Source organism: Eulemur rufifrons, chromosome 29 (genome assembly GCF_041146395.1).
Source record: "Eulemur rufifrons isolate Redbay chromosome 29, OSU_ERuf_1, whole genome shotgun sequence".
In the NCBI taxonomy this organism is placed as follows: Eukaryota; Metazoa; Chordata; class Mammalia; order Primates; family Lemuridae; genus Eulemur; species Eulemur rufifrons.
Window position 1 is genome coordinate 90,548,779 of NC_091011.1, and position 21,346 is coordinate 90,570,124.

General features: G+C 43.2%; 2 protein-coding genes across 2 annotated transcripts in view; one reads left to right on the top strand and one right to left on the bottom strand.

Moving 5' to 3' along the window:
• Window positions 1-21,346, top strand: part of TMEM139 (transmembrane protein 139) — a 360,773-nt gene that overhangs the window by 174,212 nt on the left and 165,215 nt on the right. The window lies entirely within an intron of this gene.
• On the bottom strand, window positions 5,125-6,066 carry LOC138376887 (olfactory receptor 2F1-like). Its single transcript, XM_069461511.1, has one exon. It carries the CDS (start codon window positions 6,064-6,066, stop codon window positions 5,125-5,127), a length of 942 nt encoding a protein of 313 aa, XP_069317612.1.

A 21,346-nucleotide genomic window follows, 5' to 3' on the forward strand; every position in this document is an offset into this window, starting at 1 on the left:
GCCTAAACTGCTAGTGAAATTTTAATTTTACATATTTATTTTTCATCTCTAGGAAGTCCCATTTAGTTTCTTCCATTTCTAGATCCATGTTTGTTAACTGATTTGTTCCAAGTTATGAGTCAGTCATATTTTCCTGCTTTTTCAAGGTCCATTTTCTTGTTGCTGCAAAGGAATATCTGAGGCTGGGTAATTTATAATGAAAAGAGGTTTATTTGGCTTATGGCTCTGCAGTCCGTACAGGATGTACAGTACCAGCATCTGCTCTTGGTGAGGGTTTCAGGCTGCGTCCACTCATGGCAGATGGCTGAGGGGAGCCGGCCAGAGATCACATGGCGAGAGAAAAGCAAGAGAGAAATGGGAGGAGGTGCCAGGCTCTTTTCAACAACCAGTTCTAGCTGGAAATGAGAGTGAGAACTCCCTCCCTCCCAAGAGAATGGAACGGAGCCATTCCTGAAGGATTTGCCCCCACGACCAAAACACCATCCACCAGGCCCCACCTCCCACACTGGGAATCAAAGTTCAACATGAGACTTGGCAGGGCCAAACAAATCATAGCCAAACCATAGCACAATATCTAGTAATTTTTTATTGAATGTTAGCTATTAAGAATTTTAAGTTATTTAACACTTGTTTTTGTTGTATTCTGTTAAAGCCTTTTAGACTTTTTCTGGCAATCAGTTAAGTTACTTATAAATTAGTTTGATCCTTTTGAATTTTTTTAAAGCTCATTTAAGGTAGTTCTAGGGTTGTCATTATTCTGGGGCTAACTTTGCTCAACTTCTAAGGCATAGATTTTCTGCCATTCAGATGGATTGCTCTGTATATTCAATAACATTTCTCACTCTAGCAGAAGAGTACTAAAATCAATCCTGGCCCCATGTGCGTTCTAGGAGTTATTTGTTTTACAGCTCTCCAGTAATTTTTCTTTCTTTGGAAGTTGTTCTTTACCAGTCTTGTGGGGGTTCACACTACTCATATATGGATTGGTGTTTAGCCAGAGACTCACAGACTGATTTCTGGCTGTAGTAGCTCACTCCTCCTTCCAAGCTCTGTGTCTTCCACTGAGCAAGACTTCCAGACTCTGTTTGGACTCCCTCTGCCGTGCCACAATCTGGATATTTCCTTCTGGCACGAAGTCTGGGTGATTTTAAGAATCACCTCATTATTTTTGCTTTTCACAGGAATTACAGTTCTGTACTGCTTGTTTTTCAATATCTGAAAATATGGTTTTTAATTGTTTTTCAGTGTTCAAGTTGTTTATGGCAGCTGGGCAATTCTGGATCCTGCTACGCCTTCATGTCTAGAAGTAGAAGGCCATATAATTTTTGTTTTTGAATTTATTATCCTGTATTCTTAGAGAATGCTTTCATTTTACCTTTGAACTATCTTACTTTTTTTTTTTTTTTAAGGATTTCAGCAATAAGAATGGCCTATTTTTATATAAAAGAATGAAGGACTAGATAGTAAATGTGGTTCACTCAGCAATTACATAGGTGAGACTGTGTTGGGACTATGGCTCTTGCCCTGGATAGTCTTATCAGAGTTGAGTGTATTTTGATTGAGGATAAATTATATCAAGTGATAGAGTTCATTTTAGGGTGATCAAGGAGAGGTTTGATTATAAAGGTATTGGTCTCTAAAATGCCATAGGAAGGTGATATTTACTCGGTGAAGACAACATCAGCTGTAGAGGTTCCATTATTTCCAAGAAATTTTATCTTGTGTGTTAGAGAAAAAGCTTCCTTTTTTCTTTTTTCTCCAGAGGAGCAAGGCTAGGGCCTTCATTCTGGTGGTGGATAGTGACAGAGGAGCTGATCTGGTCAGTTATTCCATAAAGAATGCTTCAAGTAGTCCCCTTTCATCAGACCCACTAACCTTGCCTATCTTTGATTATAACTGCCAAATTAGAGTCCTTAACATCTCCAGGGTTCTAATAGTTAGATCAACTGCTTATTTAACTGCAGCTTCCTTTTCGTATATACCAGGTTGTGACAACCTCCTCCTTATCAGTGTACTTCAACCTTCTTTATAGTCAAGACATTTGTTGGAATCTCTAATCCAACATGATCCCCCTTTTCAATTTTATATTTTTTGTTTGTATATTCCTATCCTTTAAGAAGTACAAATATTAACTTACCAGACACTGTATAAGCCATGCATATAATATCTGCTTGTTTCTCTCCTAAGGATCATTTGGCAGGATATAACATTTTGGATTATACTTTTGTGCCCTCAAAACCTGGCAGAAAATTATTTCAGTGCCTTCTTGGCACTCTTTATTGTAGAGGAAAAGTTTGGTGCCAGCTTGGTTGTTGGTCTTTCTCAGGGAACTTACCTGTTTGCTGTGGGACTTTTTCTTATGTACTTGAAATTTAAAATCTTTCCAGGGTGTGTTCATGTGTGAGTCACTTTGAACGATTATTTTTTCCTAGAAATTTAGATGAACTCTTTCAATACACATATACAGTCTACAGAGGGTAGTGGCCAAGAGCTCAGGCTCTGGAATCAGTCTTAATAGATCACTGTCCCTACTGTATAGTTATTTAATGAAGAAGGATTATAGCTCAAGCAGTATAGAACCAATATATTGCTTTAGGTTGGCACCCTCCAATGTTTAACTAGTTTTATCTAAAAACATCATACACAAAGATTTTTTTTTTCTTTTTATTTTTTTAGAGATGAAGTCTTGCTGTGTTGCCCAGGCTGGGATGCTATGGCTATTCACAGGCATGATCATAGAGCACTACAGCCTTGAACTCCTGGGCTCAAGCAATCCTCTTACCTCAGCCTCCTGAGTAGCTGGGACTACAGGTGCACACCACCATGCCCGGCTTATCATATACACAGTTTGCTCATTCAATTATTTTAAGTTTCAATTTATTCTCCCTCATTATCCAAGGAGGAAGAATTCCTGAGATTTCTTTGCTGTACAAAATGCAGACACTGGGAAGAAGGTGGGAAAAAGCCCAAACATGGAGGCTTTGATTGGGAGAGAAAACATCTATGGAGGAAATAGAGAAATAAAACAATAATTTGTTGATTTTGAGAAACAAATTAACAGTCAAAGAAGGGTCTAAAAATAAGTTAAAAAGTTGTGCTGGATAGTTCTTTAAAGAAGATATACAAATGATCAAAAAGCATATAAAATATTTTCAATGTCATTATTCTTTGGGGACAGGCAAATGAAAACTAGAATGAGGTAACATTTCATACCCACTAGGATGGCTATAATCAAAAGAACTGAAAATAACAAGTGTTGGTGAGGATGTGGAGAAATTGGAACCCTTGTTCATTGCTGGTGGTAACATATAACGGTTCAGCTGTGGTAGAGGACAGTTTGGCAGTTCCTCAAAAAGTTGAACATGGAATTACCATATGACTCAGCAGTGGCACTTCTAGCTACTGACCCAAAAGAATTGAAAACAAGTATTCAAACAAAAATTTGTACACAAATGTTCATAGCAGCATTATTCACAATTGTGAAAAGGTAGAAGCAGTCCAAACGTCCATTATCTGATAACTGTATAAGCAAATGTGCTATATACACAAAATGGAATATTATTCAACCATGAAAAGGAGCAAAGCGCTGCTGCCTACTACAGCATGGATAGACCTCAAAAACATCACGCTAAGTGAGAGAGACCAGACACAAAAGGCGGCATGTTGTATGTTTCCATTTACATGAAATGTCCAAAATTAGCAAATCCATAGAGACACAGATTAGTAATTTTCAGGAGCTGGGCGAGGGAGTGACTGCTTAATGGGTGTGGGGTGTCCTTTTGGGAGTGATGGAAATATTTTGGGGCTAGACAGACATGAGATTGTACAACATTGTCAATATACTTAATGCCAATGAACTGTACACTTTAAAATGGTAAAAATTGTGAATCGTATGATATGTGTACTTAACTTCAATTTTAAAAAAGTCTTAGTAAAAATTTAAAAAGGTGCTCCATTCTCTTCTCTTCAACCCTTTAGCAACAGACTGAGTAAAAGTTTGAATTGTATCAACTTATGTGTTTTGTTTTGTATTGTGACAAACCTGAGATCTGTAATATGTAGGTAAGGAGATGCTTTATTCTGATTTTTAAAGCTTGTTTCAAACATTTTTCAAGATAAAATCATCACTGCTTTGCTTTATGGTCTAGGATGTTCAGAGCTCAATAATTTATCTGTGTACTATAAGAGCAGAACACAATTTTTGCCACAGAGAAATAGGATTCCTCCCTTGCTGAATCCCTTGGCTCCATCTGGTCGTGTGCAGAGAGGCCTTCTAGCCAAGAGGATCTCTGAATACACATCTCAGTTTTCACATGAGAATATCCTTGGACCCGATGTAGAAAGACATTTGTTTGAGGTTCTGAACATCTGACTTTCCAGCCAGCCCTTTGCTACCACTGCAAATTCGAGAGGGAAGCAAGCAAAGGGACGTCCCTGTGACTCACATGGCCCACTCACGCTCATCAGGGCTGAGGGGACCATTGCTATGATTTTGGCCCCAAATCCTTGTGTGAATTCCCCACCCTAGTGAGCTGGGCTGGATGATGTGTGAGTCACAAGGTGACCTTTGTACTTCTGACCTAAGGCTTGTTCGATCCCATGGGCACAGTGAATTTTTTTTCCCTTTTCTCACTGACTACAGAAGAGTTTAGACGTGTATTTGCAGATTTTAGCAAGGAAATAGATTTTCTTGGCATGCATTTTGTGCACTGCCCTGACTTCTGATTTAATCTTCCTTCCTGATTCAGATACACTGGTATATCTCCCCCCACAACTTTCTTTCATTTAAGAAAATGAATATATTTCATTTTACTTTCTGTAGGTTGTATTTATTTTTAAGTTGTTGTAATTCATATTTTTTTGGAATAAGGCAGAAACTAAAAATAGAGAACAGATACAATCCCATTTCTCTATTACATCAAAACAGTATAGTGCAGATTGTGGACCTCCCACCTGTTCCCTTACTTAAACACATGCACACACATACTCATGCACACATGCACACACGTACACACGCACACACACATACACATGCACACATATATACACACCCGTTATGCAGGAGGGCACACTCTAATGCCCACTGTCTTCAGCGTGAAGCCCTGTCATTACAAAAACCACGTTCTAATGTTTTAATTCAGAGGTCCTCATCAGAACTCGACTCAGAGCAGCCTTCACATCCTTGTTGCGCAGACTGTAGATGAGAGGGTTCAACATGGGGGTCACCACAGCATAAAAGACCACCACCACTTTGTCCTGCTCAGCTGAGTCTGTGGTGCGGGGCTGTATGTGTGTAAAGAGGGCCATCCCATAGGACATGGAGACCACAATGAGGTGGGAGGCACAGGTCCCGAAGGCTTTGCGGCGTCCCTGGGTGGAGCGGATGCGCAGGATGGTGGCCACAATGTGGGTGTAGGACAGCAAGACCAGACAGCAGGGCACCAGCAGCACCACCACGCTGGAGGCCACTATGACCATCTGGTTGAGAGTGATGTCCACGCAGGCCAACCTGACCAGTGCCAGTGTCTCACAGGCCACGTGGTTCAGCACGTTGTGCCCACAGGTGGGCAGGCGCATGGTGATTGCTGTCTGCACGGCGGAATTAGCCAGGCCCACAAGCCAAGAGACAGCTGCCAGCACCACACAGAGCCTTGGGCTCATCACGGACGTGTAATGCAGAGGGTCACAGACGGCCACATAGCGGTCGTAGGCCATTGCAGCCAGCAGCAGGAACTCAGTCCCACTAAGGGCCAAGGAGAAGAAGTGCTGGGTCCCACATCGGGCAAGGGAGATGGTCTTCTTCTCCAGGAGGAAGTGCACCAGCATCTGGGGGACTCCGCTGGAGGTGCAGCAGATGTCCACGATGGAGAGGTGGCAGAGGAAGAAGTACATGGGCAGGTGGAGCCGTGTGTCCAGCCCGATCAGCAGGAGGATGAGCCCATTGCCCAGCAGGGTCAGTAGGTAGGTGGCCCCAAACAGGACAAAGAGTCCAGCCTGGGTCTGCCGGTCACTGGAGAGACCCATTAGGATGAACTCACTCACCCAAGTCATGTTGTCCCTCTGCATGGAGCAGGCGGGTCAGGCTGCCAGGGAGGAGTAGAGTTAGAAAGAAGTAAGTGAAGGGCTCCCTTTAGGAGTCTCGGATTAAGTCCTGGACTAGGATTGGGGCTGGAATGGGAACATTGAGCCTTGGTTTTTTAACCTAGGTGGTTAGGGGAGAATGCAATGAAGGCCTCGGAGAAAGGGACATTTGGTTTCTGACACTAAACTGTGAGATTCTGAAGGACAAAGTCCCTGTTTCGACCACCTTTTTATGTTTAGGACCCAGCACAGTGCCAGTTATATGGCGGTAATCTATCAATGGAGAAGGAAAGACAGAGAAAAAAGAATGATGGAAAGAAAAGAGAAAGCAAAGAAAAAGGAAAACTAAGGAAGCAAAGTAGAAAAGCAGATGAGGAGGGAAGGAAAGCTGAGGACAGGAAAGGCTGGGAGGATTCTTCACTGGGGGCTGGCAGCGGGCAAAGCACTGTAATTGGACACTTGAGAACTACAGGGAACCGCGGGTTCCTCAGGGTCATGTCCTGCCCTGGCCCCGGCTTCAGCTGCTTTTCATGCTTCTTGTAGGGGCCCACCCAGTCCTGGCCGCCACCTGGAAGGAGCCCTCTCACATCCTCAGTCACCCTTCAGTCCAGATGAAGCTCAGAGCCTTTAACCCAGTGCCGTCAATCCCCTCTGTGTGCCATGCATTGGACACCTGTCTGTGATCAGGAAAGACAGAAACATGGGTCCTGGTTTCTTGGTTCTTCTAATTTATCTAGGGACACAGAGATTGAATTAATAATTACAAATGATTAATTAAATATAATTGCGCTAAGTGCTATGAAGGAGAAGAACAAGGTTAGTACTTGGCTAATTAAATTTGGAGCTCTGTAATTAAATTACCACTGTAGTTAGGCCTTCTCAATAACATGCAATTTATGTGGTGAGTTGCAGACATTTATTTAGATGTTTAAATAAGTGATTAACAAAAATAATGTAATGAGAGCATTTGAAAACCAATGATACTCACATATTACTACCGAGTATGAGGTGATGGAAATCGACTGAATCTTTTCAAACGGAGTGAGTTCTCCTTCCTCTTCTAACCTTCTTCCAGCTAAGGCTGCACCAGGCCATCTCCTTTCCCGCATGCTGACGGTCCTGCAGAAAAAGTAGAATTAAATGCTACAGTTTTTCTTAGTAGAAATGTAATATCCAGGTTTATTACCTGCTCTTAAAAATACTTAATTAGTAAATTAATTAATCCATTTATTAAAAATGTATCAAGTATATCAGGCACTGTGCTTTCAACCAACCTCTAGGAAATACTGCCTTTCAACATTAGAAAGTTGTGTTTAGAAATCAGCAGTGCCACAGAATCAAATAGGAAATTTAAAAAAATTAGATCTTGGTCCAATCTGAGACTCTAATGAGAGCATGTTTGTGAAAGCCACTACATCCAAACAGAGGACGTATGCAATACATCAGCATTAAGAAAATCACAGTGGAGCCACAGAATCAAATGCAAGAGGACTGAAACGCATAATTCAATTGAGGTTTCTTCTGTCTGGAGACGCTGGCTGGAGCCAGTGGAGGAGAGAGCAGGGGACCTGGATGGAGCAGGCATCTCTCCTCTCCGTCCAGCTCTGGCCCTGCAGTGGCCAGAAGGTTTCGCTGTAGAAACTGCTAAGAATAGAAACTGGCTTTGGGTTCTCAGGGCTGGAGGTGAGATTCTAGGGCTGGAGAGCAGTGAGTTGGGATTCCGAGTACTGCCCTCGGAAGCCTGTGGCTACCCACAGAGCCTGTTGCCTTGTACCAGCAGAAGTAACTCAATGCTGACCTACGATCTGTAGGCCACTTGCTACCGTAGATAGAATTCTCACCTTCAGAGTTGGTGTCATGGATCAAGATTCCCTCCAGAAGGTAATCAAACCATTTGAAATGAAAGAAAACATGGAGGCCCAGTGTTTCATCCCTTTCATTTTATAAGCAAGAAAACCAAGGAACAGGGGTAAGTGCTTTGCCCAGTTACGGAAAGGCGTGGTCTGGGAAGGGAGGCACCTGCGGAACCTTAGGTGGGAAGCTCAGGACAGCGATCTTGCCAGATAGAGAAATGCTGTGTGGGGAGTGGGAAAGCTTTGCATGAGAGGTCAAGGGATCCGAGATCCACCTGCCTCTTCTGTTAGCCTGCTGTGTGCACATTACTCGACCTCCCTGAGCCTCAGTCTTTTCATTTGAAATGCGTGAATAAGGATAATGCCACCTCAAAATATCTTAAGTAAGATCACATGAACCAATGAGTGTGAATATGCTTTGTAAAGTACTAAGTAATCACAGTGGCTATGGCTACCATACTCAATGTACTCAACGTACTCAACGAGTCCATATTGCTGAAGTAGATTCTATCCAGTGATCTAGGGATAGGAAACAACATGAATATGTCATAAAGGTCTGAAAGCTGACACAATATGGGTCGTAAAGTCCCTTTGCAATCAATTCTATTGCCTAAACCACCTATTGATATTTTCAGAGGCCCTGCTTATATAGTGAAGAATTAAGGCAAAGGGTCTGTGTGCACCCGGTGGGTAGGTAGTACCACACTCTGCACACAGTGTGAGCTCAGTACATTTTTATCCTAATCAATTTTGAGGCTGTTTTAGATGATGATAAACTATTTTTACTGGTAGATAGTCTTGCTCTCAGCTTTTTGGCATAATTAGAGAATTTCATTCCACTTTGCTGAACTTGGTAAACATTCAGCCTGGTCTGACGGAAGGTGCTGGTAACAGATCAATATGGTCTGGCCTCCCTCTTCAGAAACTGACTGGGGGGGATGGGGGTGGGGGGAGGGGATGGGTGCATACCTACATGATGAGTGCGATGTGCACTGTCTAGGGAATGGACACGCTTGAAGCTCAGACTCGGGGGGATGGGGGGGCATGGGCAATATATATAACCTGAACTTTTGTACCCCCATAATGAACTGAAATTAAAAAAAAAGCACAAACAATAAATCTACTGATCAGTTAAAAAAAAAAAAAAGAAATCTTCCAAATCAGTAAGAAAAAGAAGAAATTCAATGAATAAATGGACTTGAATGGGTACTTCACAAAAAAGAATATCCAAATTGCCAATAAACATCTAAAAAATGAAAAAAAAAAAAAAAAAAAGAAACTCAGCCTGGCAGGGAGGACAGAGAGGGTGAGTCAGCATGATTTTATCATAGGAGTGTTCAGAGGAAGCTCAATTATCACATCTGGTAACCGGAGACATAGACTCTGGCTATGTAAACAGCCAGGCAGATACGTAGAAAAAATAGAGTAGAAGCAAAAAAAAAAAAAAAACCAAAAACCAAAAAAACAAAAAAGAGCCCTTGCCTTTGCATCTTGAAAAAGTGGCTTAAGGTATATTAAGATTCATATAAGGAGACCTGGGTTCCAATCTGTATCAATAATCCAACTATATATTATTGGGTCAATTGCTACATTTTGAAGCCACAGTTTCTTCATCTGCATAATGAGCAAGTTAAACTAAGCAAACATCAAGATTTTCCCCAGCTCTAAAGCTTTGTGATAAATGAATACACATAAGCTATAGTTTAAAGCAGTATTAAAGTGAAAGGTGGAGTCTTTGGTCTTTGATCACTCTAAGTATGCATAGATAGTGGGCCTGCAGGCAGTAAGAAAGGGGTTACTGGGTTTAGGATCAAAGGATTCAGATAACACATCCGACTGATTGAGGAGGTGTCGATGAACGGGACCAGTGGACTCAAAACCAGAGATTAAGGAAATAGGAAAGGAGGCCGTAACAGTAGAAATGAGGAAACTATTCGAGTCAAGGCTGAAAGGCTAGTAACCTTCTGATACGTGTAAACCTTCCAAAGTTCATCCCTGATGATTCTTGGATTGGAAGGACCCCTAACACCAACTTTTCCACCAGATCAGGGACCAAACCTGCCTTGGTTCCATAGGAGTCATGCTTTCTGGTGGTTGAGAGTATTCACCATCTCTTTTCCAAGAAAAGATGGAAGTCTATGTCTTACACCAACTTCAGCCTTTCTTCACTCCTTATCTCCAACAGAATACAAATGCCTCTAGGCCAAGAAAAGAGCCCTTTCCCTTTTGAGCTCCATTCTTTAGCTCTTTGAATGTGTGTCCACATGTACTGGGCACTTCAGTTTACAATGTGGATTGGATGACTGACCAAGGATGAGGATGGTGTCAAGTGGCTTGAAAACAATGAGTTGCATCATGTAGGTCATGGGAAAAATCCAAACAGCCTCCGACTACAACCAGTAGAAAGGCACAGTGGAGGGTCCTGGGACAGTCCAGGCTGCTCCCTGGGGCTTCTGTCCACTCACCTCGTCCTGTGAACCTTCCCTGTGTGGACTTCCCGGGGCTGGGTGCTCACCTCATGCACAGGACTCACCGTGAGGGCGGAGGCAGCACATCTCTCAGGAAGTCCTTGAAGCAGTCTTCCATCCTCTTCTTGGGGACGGAGGTTTTACTTTGTCAGTCTTAGCTGGTGACTTCTCAGAACTAGGAATCCTGAGAGGGCAATTACTTGCTCTGGGTGGATTCCTTACTCATTCCTCCCCCAGCTACTTCCCTGCAACTGCAGGTTCCCCCTCTTCTAAGTTCCCCATGGAGTAAACATTCTGAAAACATTTTATCCTAACTTTTAATTGCCTTCTAGTTTCTAGGTTAACAAGACCTTCCCTGACTCTTTTGGGTCTTTCACTGTCCTTCAAGGCTGTGGCATCACCGGGGACTTTCGGCAGGAGTCACGAGACAGGAACATTTACTTCTGTAGCGGGAAGGGATTGAGAGTCATTGGGAAAGGAAAGAGGAACTAAAATCTCAGAGCCTGTTCTTCCTAAAGGACACAGATGAAAACACCTTTTCTCCTTCTCCCATGCACCTGGCTTTAGTGACCAGTGACATCTAGTTTTAGAGCACAGAGGATGCATCACACAATAGAACTGTCACATCTGTGTCCTGAAAACCCTTAAGTCCCAGGTTCACAGTCATTAAAATATTTCTGCAACCTCCCTGTTGGTCTCCCATATCACGTTTCTGCTGAAATATGTTTCCTTTGCATATTTTCATACCACCAGAAGCATTTCCAGCTTTCACTAATCTTGTTCTCCCAGTTCTTGGTCATCTTCTGCGAAGTTTTAATCTCTTCACTGGCATTACTAGAAGGAGCAGAGGAAACAATGGGTCAGGATGGGGTTTTATTCCCAATGTTAATCTATTTATTTCTGTGGTAACAGAACATGGATGTTTGGTAAGATGGGAAGAAAAAACAGAGATATCAGTGTGATCCATTAAAATTCTTTGATAATACCTGGCCCATATTGGCAAGATGAAAGTTTACTTATCCAGAAGATTTGTCACCATAATGCCAATGGATGAGGGAACTGTTGTTTCACTTCACACTCTTCCCCTTTGGGCAGCACCTGAAGAATTTCAGCTCCTTCTACCACCAGCTAAGCCCAGGATCCCAAAGAACCAGGAGCTTTCCCCACCTTGAGGTCCTTGGACAGGAAAAGCTGCTGGGACGTCTGCCTGAGAGCTGCAGCCAAAGGTTGAGAGGGAAGCCAGAGGTAAAAAGAAAAGTGAGGGAGAAGAAGAAGAAGAGAGAGAGAGAGAGAGAGAGAGACCTGAGGGATGGGACTCCCAATGCACATCAAAGATGGACTCGGTATGAACTGATACAGGCAACTCAGGGGTAAAGGCAAAGAACTGTTGGGTATCATATTTCAGATTGCACACTATTGTCAGTTAATAAAAATGTTTGCATGCTGGGAAAAACGAAATGCATCCTTCCTACTTTTTCAAATACTAAAGTGACAGACAATATGTTACTAGATAAAAAAAAAAAAGTGGGTTAGAAAATAGTAGGAAGAAGAACTGACAGGATGACCATAAATTATGGTCATCAATGGCTTCTCTCTGAGTAATAGGATTATGTGTATTTTCATTTTCTTCCTTTTTGCTTATCAATGTTTTTAAAAATGTCTACAAAAAGCATATTGTTAGTATGTATCCAAATGAAATTTTAAAAATTCTTATTGATGTAAATATCACATTGAGACAGTGACAGTAGGAAATCAACTCCCTGTCTTAATGTCCAGCATGGCTGAATAGCCTTTGGATGAGTGTTAAGGGGTGGAGGAAAGGCGTAATTAAAATTGTGTCTCAGCAAAGTGGATATGACTACAGGTTTTGGATTATTTATACCATGCAAGGTAAACCCATAAATATCCTATGGTGGTCAACACTCTGGGGTTTCACTCTGGCTTTAGTACAGCTTTGTGGTTTGGGACAAGTCATTTAGTCTTCCTGGGTCTCAGTTTCCTCATTTGTAAAACAAAGTGGTTGGATTAGATCTGAAAGATCCTGCAGTTCTGGAATCTATGTTTTTCCGCATGCACAGGACAGTATTTTCCTTTCATTCTAGATTCTAGATTCTGAGGTCTGAGACAAAAGTCATTCCATCATGGGTTCCAAACTGTGGACGTAAGCAGATAGGAGTAATTCTTTCCTTTGAAACTGATTCATACCAGGAGTTGTATTGAAGGAACCAATATTTTATGCACCATTTGGACCTGTGGCCCTTGGACATAACAGGCTTCCTGCGCTGTCTGCGTGGGCACAAGCCTGCTGCTCGCCCGGGTCTTCCCTTCACCCCTTCGGAATTCCCCCCTGCTACCCACTTTCCTACCTCAGACTTCCCCACCCTGATATCTCCTGCCACCAGGCTTTCCTGTTACTATCAATAGTTTAGTTCACTCCCAAGGAACTCCCATATCTGGTTCTCAGTTACTAACCTTTTCCATTCAGTTCTTTCCATCCTATTTTTATCAGAATTAACTTTTCTCCTTCTTTCCCCAGTGAAATGTAAGAGGCACCTTCTGAGAAACATGCTACTCAAGCCAACCACTGTCGTACTTCACAGAAGCTTCAATAGCCTTGGATACAACTCATCACTAATTAGCTGTCTTGAGTGGATCTGAGTACTGTTCTCTCCCTGTCTGCACGCCTACGAAAAATTTTAAATGGCATTTCTATGCTTTGATCTTCTCTCTGTGCATAACCAACTATGTGACTTAGGGGAAACCACTTAAGTGGTGGTAGTGGGGATAAGAAAAGAAAGACTTGGCAACTAAAATTTAATGGACACTAAATGCTTTATAAGAATCATCTCATTGAAACCTTATGTAATTTCCTTATTGTATATTAACATCAGTTGGGTACTGCACAGCCCCTTTCTGGAACGGAAGTCTTTCCTTAATAGATTACAAGTATAAATATGGAGTCCGGAACAGTCTTTACTTCAAGATCAACTTGCCTATGTGAAAGGGTAACAAATTTAAATACTTTTCACTGACATTCCATGAAAATTGTAGCTAAGTAGTTTTTTATAATGATCTTGTCTTCCTGAGTCACCATCCTGATGTGTAGTGTGGAAAGGGGAGAAAAAAGCAAATGATATGATATACCAACTAAAAGTATCTCAGTATACTTTTAGTATAAAGTACAGTATAAATGGTTTATATTGACTTACAATAATCTTTCCAGGTAAATATTTTATTAATTTTAGTTTCAACCTTGTATCAGAGTAGTGTTTTTTATTATTATTTATTCCTTTCTCAACATGGCTTCTGGGTATACGATAAAAACTGATGGTAACTCATGGGATTTTGGATGAGAGCATAGAACCACTCTTGTTTCATGCTTGTCCTGGTGCTGGCCTCTGCAGCTAGGCAACCACTCTCATCTCAAATTCACATGACAGGTTTTTGTTGAGATGTGGGTAATGTAGATCCCTCCTGTAGCATCCACTGTTGGAGCCTGTGGCTGGGGACCCATGGACTGCTTGTTGTCAAGGATCAGTGGCAACCCCTCTGTTGAAATGGTCCCACTTCCGGTTTTCTGATGCTAGGATTCCCCCAAACACACACACACACACACACACACACACACACACACACACCCCACCTCTAAGAACTGACTGATTTTCTCCTGGAGCCCTGGGTTGGGAAGTGCATGGAAAGAGGACCACCTTTCTCGCCAAGCTGATCCCCACTGGCAGGTCCTTTGGTTGAACTTGCAGCTGCCTTCTGTAGTCCCGCTTGAGGCGAGGCGCGCAGGAACCAGAGGCAGGCACCCCAGGTTGGAGGGAGCCAGGGGCATTTCCCAGGCTGGCTTCCCTGGCACCCTGCTCCACTGCTGCCCCTCTGTTGTCCTCCAGCCTCTCTGGAGCCTCCAAGTCACCCTGAACACAGTCTCCTGGCAGGGCTCCAAATGGGGGTCAGAAAAGCATTTCCGCCTTTGGCCCTCTCCTCATCCCCAGGGCCTTAGTCCTTTAGAGGGCTGGTCAGGACACATGTATTTGACTGTCTGCTTCTCCTACTGTTCTTTTCCTATATTTTGCCCCAAACTTGTGCCGGAAAGGGAAAGTTTTCCCAACTTAAGGAATGCAAGATTTCTCTTATCTCATATCCTGGGTTCCCTGTATCCTAGTTTATCAAAATCTCAGTTTCCAAAGGTTAGTAATTTTGATATAGATGCTTCAGGATCTCAGAAATTTGGGATTAATAAATACAAAAATATATTGATCTAATTTACCCAAAGTATTATCCTTATATGTACTATTCCCCATACAGTGTCCATCTTGGATCGGGAATCGGGCATCTCTTCTCTTCTTCATCAGCTCATCCCACCTACCCCCAGTGGACAAATTGGGCTTTCATTTTCATCTGCATGTGGCTGTCCCTCTCCTTGCCCTTTACGGAAATTCTTCCATGGAATTCTTCTCCCCACTGGCCCCTAGCCTTCTTGCATCTCTGTGCTCCCTCTTGCGCCCCAGCCCTGAATGAGGGTTCAGCTTCTCCTTGGCCTTTGGCCTGGGTTGCCAGTGATTCACTCCCATTCCTTTCTTTCTTGGATGCAACCGCCTGGGGCCATGGATCTCTGTGGACAGAGGAGGGGAGGGAGGAATGTAGCCAGGACAAGTCAGACTGCAACACCAGCGGCTAGGAGATGTTCAGAGTGTGACCACTACACATAGGCATGTGAAATATTTTGCTAAAAGCCTGTTTGAAAGGCCCTTCCCCATTTCCCTTGCTCTGGTATGGGCTTGACCCCGAAGAGGGTACTGGGCCCGTGCCATGTCCTAGGGAGTGCGGGCAGGAACATGTTATTCTGTCAAATTCAGAACAACTCTGTGAGGTGGGCACAGACCTGGCCAGAGATAGACAATTGGTGAAGAGCCAGCTGAGATGAAAATCCAGATACATCTGATGTCAGATCTCAGTTCTTGGGCTTTGCATTCTTTCCTTTCTGAAAGGAAGTGGCTGTAATGGGAGAATGTGGAGGTCTCTTCTTGCACTGATGTTCTGCAATTCTGCACATCCAGGTTAGCAGAAGGAAAAGCAGTATCTTTCTGCTGTCAGGATCTTCTCCATGACCCAATGAAGCAAAACTATGTCTCTTAAAACTCAGAAGGAGCAGAGAAAAGTGGCCTGCCTGGGTGTTTCCTGCTCATCTTAGATACAGTTTGCTTCCTGGACTTTAGATGAGGAAGCTGACTTGTGGTTATCTCTAGAGCCTTCTGGCTCACCTCCAGGCCTAAACTTGGGCCTCAATTTTGCCCTAACATTTTGGATCCTGTGATAGGCTGAATAATGGCACCCACAAATTTCCACATCCTCTACTAAATCCCAAATCTGTGAATGTTACCTTATTTAGCAAAAGGCCTCTGCACGTGTGATTAAGTTAAGGAGTTTGAGATGGGGAGATTATCCTGGGCTACCCAAGTGGGCCCGGTGTAATCCCAGGGTCCCCATAGGAGGGAGGCAGGAAGGTGAGAGTGAGAAAAAAGAGATGTCATATTGATGGCAAGACGTTGGCATGATGTGAGGAAGGGGTCACGAGCCAAGGAACACAGGTGGCCACTAAAAGCTGAAAAAGGCAAGGAAATGAGATCTCCTCTGAAGCCATAAGAAAGAACAAGTCCTGCCAATGCCTTGACCTTGGCCCAATGAAATTGATTTTGGACTTTTGACCTCCAGAACTGTAAGAGAATAAATGTGTCTGTTTTAATTCACCGAATTTGTAGTGATTTGTTACAGCAGCAATGGGAAACTAATACACACTCTAATCTCCTCCTTTCTTCCAGCCCCCAGGTTCCCCTGGCACTAATTCACAATTAAGGATGCTCTGGCTTTGTTCTCGATACCTTGCCTAGTCTTATTGAGTCTGACTTCCTTCTTGTGCTCCATCTGCTCCCAGGCAGCATTACTGCCCATCATCAAGGACATTTCTGCCCCTCACCTGGCTCTTTCCCCTGCTCCACCCTGGGATGAATCAGAAGAGTCTAGTAGGGGGCAGGCAGGGAGGGAGGTGAGGATGTTAGGAAGGTTAGAGAAGAGAGAAGAAGCCAGCTTATCCACTTTAAGCTTTTGGGCTTCAGAGGTCGAAGAAGCTTCATCTTAGAATGAGGTTCAGAGTACTGATTTTACATAGCACTGGATATTTTTAAGACTGACATGAGAATATTTTGGGGACTGAAAGTGGCTGAAAACCTTTTCATTTTTTAGGAAGAAGCAGGAAATTTATGCTACATGGTATGGATTTCATTCAAGGGTAGGGAAGGACCATCCTCACAGTGCTGGCTGATGGTGTGGGGTAAGGAAGAACACAGCTATTTTCTGATTACACACTATGAGTTCAGTTTGCTCACTGGGCCAGTTCCCCTTAGTTTCCAGAACACAATAGATTTGAGATCTGGTGGTCTGTAGCCTGGGAATCCCACCCTTGCTGTGACATTTTAACAAGACTTTACAATGTTCTCAGGATCAGATGCCCTCTGTGTAGTAGAGCTGGCTTCATCTCCTTGGCAGACCCTGACCCCTCTGGAGGCAGCACAGGTGCATGTTCCAAATCCTGGATGCCCGAGTCTGAATCTTGGCTCTCACCTTTTGCATTAACGACAATGGGCAAGTAAAAGTCTCCATTGTCTCAGTTTCTTCCAGTGTAAAATAAGGTGAATGATAATACCTGCCTCATGAGCTCTTGTGAAGATTAAATGAGATAATCCGTGTAGAGCACCTAGCAGTGTCCAGTTCATGACAAGCCCTCAATGAACGTTTGGCATATTTGTGTTGAACTTTGAACACTTTAGGAGAAAGGTGCTAGTTGAGCCAATGCTATGAACAGAAATTAATTTTTATTTCCTCACACATTTGTTTCTATCCTGTCGAGGCTTGTAAATTCAACATTTTCTTATTTTTCTCTTTTGCAAAATACAAGCTGTTCTAACAGTTCTCTGCATCGAACACAAAGTGTTTTACGCCACCCTTGGGAGGCTGTGAGAGATATTTTGGAGGCACCTTTTCAGAAGCTCCATTGGTTGGAGTTGCTCCTCAGGCTCTGTATTAAATGCAAAACGCTTCAGGGCTCCCTCCCGTCCTGGAAGCCAACTATGGCCCACAGAGGGCTGGTGGGGGGAGCTGAAAGGAAAGGTTGGATTCCAGTTCAGGGAGCTCCCTTGGGCCAGCTGGGGTGGACCTGGGGACACTGGAATCAAAGGGAGGCCAAAAAAGGAAAATAAGTGGAGGGGCTAGGAATGATTATGCAAGAGCAAATTTGGGTCCAGAAGCTGTTGGCAGAGGCAGGGAACAATTGTTCATCTTGCCTCTGTTCCTGTCGACAGTGAACACACAGCCGGTGCCCTGAAGAAAGGGTGGGAAGGTGAGAAGTGCTGCCCTGAGAAACTGCCTTACAGACCACCCCTCCCTCTCTCCATCCATCTCTAAGTCTAGTGACAAAGAATCCAAAAACATCCACCAACTTCCATAAAAAAGATGACGGTCCAGCTCTGATCTTGCTAGGAGGGTGTTCAATTTCTCCTTTATCCATGGATAGAAAAAAAAAGTTTACATTTGTATAGTGTTTAATTAATTTCAAAGAATTTCATAGACACTCAAGGAAGAGAAAATTGAGTCAGAGTTAGGCTACGCAAGGCTGACCCAATGTCAAGCATTTCCTAAGTGGAGTCGGGGGTCTGACTCCAAACCTTATATTGAATTGGCTCTTTTATTTTTAAGTGTTTTAGTGGGAGAAGTACTATAATCGTTATTAATATTGTTATCATCAAATGTATATTTAAAATCCTACTCTACCAGTTTGAGGTAGCATTAAGATCAGTGGAATAATTCTGAAGCCTTCTGCTTATGAAAGAGAAATATATTTCAAGAAAAAATGATGTCTATTTCAAACACCCTTGATAAACACTTTTAAGTTATTTAGGTGGTCCAAATATTTATTCTAAAATTATTTCTACGAAAAACTACAAGAATTTCTAAATATTACTAAAGCTAGCATATTATTTAAAAAATCAAGTTTATAATGCCATCAGGTTGTATTTTTTATGGCTTATATACGCATTTTATTATTGGGACACTGGCATTAAAAGCAGGTACTTCTTATAATATTTTGTAAGGCATTAGAATATTTATTTCACTACTTTAAATTATTTTAAAGGTTTATAGTACTTTTGATACATTTTTGGCCACATAGAGGATTAATTTAATGGCAATTTTTAGTCAGAAAACCGGCCCTCTATTTGTGATATTGTTCTTATAGGAAAATGCAGTGTGTTATATAATGTTGTATTCTTTGATAACATAGTTTTCCAGGAATATTATGGGGAAAATGATTTTTAAAAAATGTTTGGAGTGAATTTCTTCTGTTAAAGCTTTTAATTTCAGCTACTCATGTAGCGAAACATTTCACAAAGACAAACGACTTTCAGCTTTAGTAGTGACATTGGACAAAGCTGAAATAGGCCCATATTTTGCAAACATAACCACACCACGACTGAAGCTCCTTAGACTTCTTTCTCTTGCCTTGTGGCTGGGATGTCATTGCATCGTCCACGTGGACCACGAATCCCAGTGCAATGATGACAGGTAATTGATTTCAGTGAGGAGGTTGATGGGGGGTCCCTTCCATACCCCACAGCAAGCCTTCGTAAAAATCACCTGAAACATCTTTGCTCTTTTCCTGAAATCCCATTCCCCGTTATAGCTGACCTCTTCCCCCTACCTTAGGCTTCCTCAATCAGATGCCCGTGCATGATGTTGTTTCCGAAAGGAGTGAGGTGAAGAAGCAGGCGTCTCATGTAGAGAAGGAGGTGGTGGAAGCACCCAGCTTCTCAGGGCTGAGAGTCTGGTGTCCGGTCCCCAGCAGGATATATGGCCTGCCCCCAGCAGAACTGCGGGGTCCTCGCTAGAGCGGCCCCGCTGTGTGGTGTGGGTGGGTTCCTGGCTTCATTGTCTCCTTGCCTGACTCTACAGCCCTCCTACAGATTCTGCAAGTCTTTAATGTCCCTTGTAAATGATCTTTCTGTTTAAATAACTAGAGCGGGTTATTTTTAAAAAATGCAACCAAAAGTCTGACCGATCTGCCCTGTTGATCTCAGCCTCACCCCCAAGCCAGTTCTCAGTCTGTCCTGTCACTTTGCTGACCTCCTGTCTCAGAACTCCCTCACATGACAGGAAAGCGCCAGAGAGCAGTTCAGCAAAACAAAACCGCAACCACCTTGGGATCCTCAATTCATCCAGGGGCAACAACAACAAAATCAACAGCACAGATGCAAGAGCCTGGAGAGAGAACTACCCAAGACCTACCCAAGCAGACACGGAAGGTAGACTGGACGCCTGCTTTCTTCTTTTCCTGCTATTCCAACCAACACCCTTGCCCAGGCCCTACCCTTGTATACACGTACACACTCATTTTTTCCAAGGTGTGTCATTGTGAGGCATGAGGCCTGTGGTATAAGGATAACAATTGTCTTTGCCTAGAATAGCTTCAGGACCTCAGCACTGATCCTGCCCACCAGAAAGTATCTCCCATCCATAGTGCCTTCCTGGTAATAGCTAAGAGGGTCAGACACTGTTCTAAGCACATTTCCTATATCAACTTTAATTGTCACAGCCCTGTGAGGCAGGTGCTAATATCAACTCCAGGTTATCCAGTGAAGACTCAGAGGTCAAAAGAGGCTAGAGTAACCTGTCCAAGGTCACAGTCAGGAATTGGAGGAAACAGAATTCAGACCCAGGTGGCCTGGCTCTGTGCCCCTGAGATATGGCCTTGCCACCTTTCTCTAAGAGGCCCAGCCTTGTCTCTGCGGGTGCCATGTTCCAGCAACATTCAGATGAAGGACTTTACTTCTCTCTTTGTGGTTGTTTGTTTTAATTGTAATGACATGGAATGGATGAAACTCACTTTGTTTCCTAGAAGGTAGCAACTACTTTAGGGAGCCTGGAGACAATGTGGACCTCTGTGATGAGACACTAAGACCAATAAATCAGCTGCCAGGGGAGGAGGCAGACGCTGCAGGGCATGTGAACCCCGGGAGCAGGTGAGTGAGCCAAGTGGTGGTGGGTTCAGGGAGATGGTATGGTCGGGAGGCCCCCTTCTCCCATTGTAATATGAAGAAGGTGCATTTGCCCAGGAGGATCATAGAAATCTTGATCTCCACCGTGTGGGACTGGAATTTCAGAAGCTCTGGGCAAAGACTTAAGTCAGCAGTAGGCTTAATATAAAGGCTTAGCTGTCATCTACAACTCAAATTTCTTGGAGAAATGTTGCCCCCCAAAGGGCTACACAAACATTACTTCTTGAGTGAGCCTTGGCTTAGATGAGGGAAACTGTCTCGTATCCAGAGAAATTTTATTAAAGATTTAATATGTATCTTCCACATTTACTTCACCTTTCCTTTTTCCTTCCGGATGAGGGTGCTCCAGCTCCCTTCCTTCTTCTAACTTTCCACATGGGGAGGTATTCACTGACTGGAAACTGCACACTCCTGGTGACCTAGCCACCTCCCCTCAGCTGGAAGTTCTACGTCCAGGGAAAGGACCAGTGCAATCAAGGTAATTGGCACTTTCCAATCTTAAAGATGTTCATGTACCTGGGTTCAAAGCACAGGAGACAGTAGCAGTAAGTAATGTATGAGCTCTCCGAGGAGGTGGGTGAAGATGGATCTGGAACCCAAGCAGGAGGATTAAATTTGAGCAGGAGGAGGGCAACGTCTTCCACTGTAACTGATTTTCTAGAGGGCAATTGTTCTCAACCTTGACTGCAGCTTAAATTTGCCTGAAGGGAGCTTCTGATAATCCTGCAGCCTAACTTACACCAAGACCAAGTAAGTCAGAATCTCTAGTGATGGGGCTCAGACATCGGTATTCTAAAATGTCTTTGGGTGATTTCAGTGCACTGCCAAGGAAGGG

Coding starts and splice junctions, on each gene's coding strand:
- LOC138376887 (XM_069461511.1), bottom strand. CDS start 6,066: ATGCAGAGGGACAACATGACTTGGGTGAGTGAGTTCATCCTAATGGGT.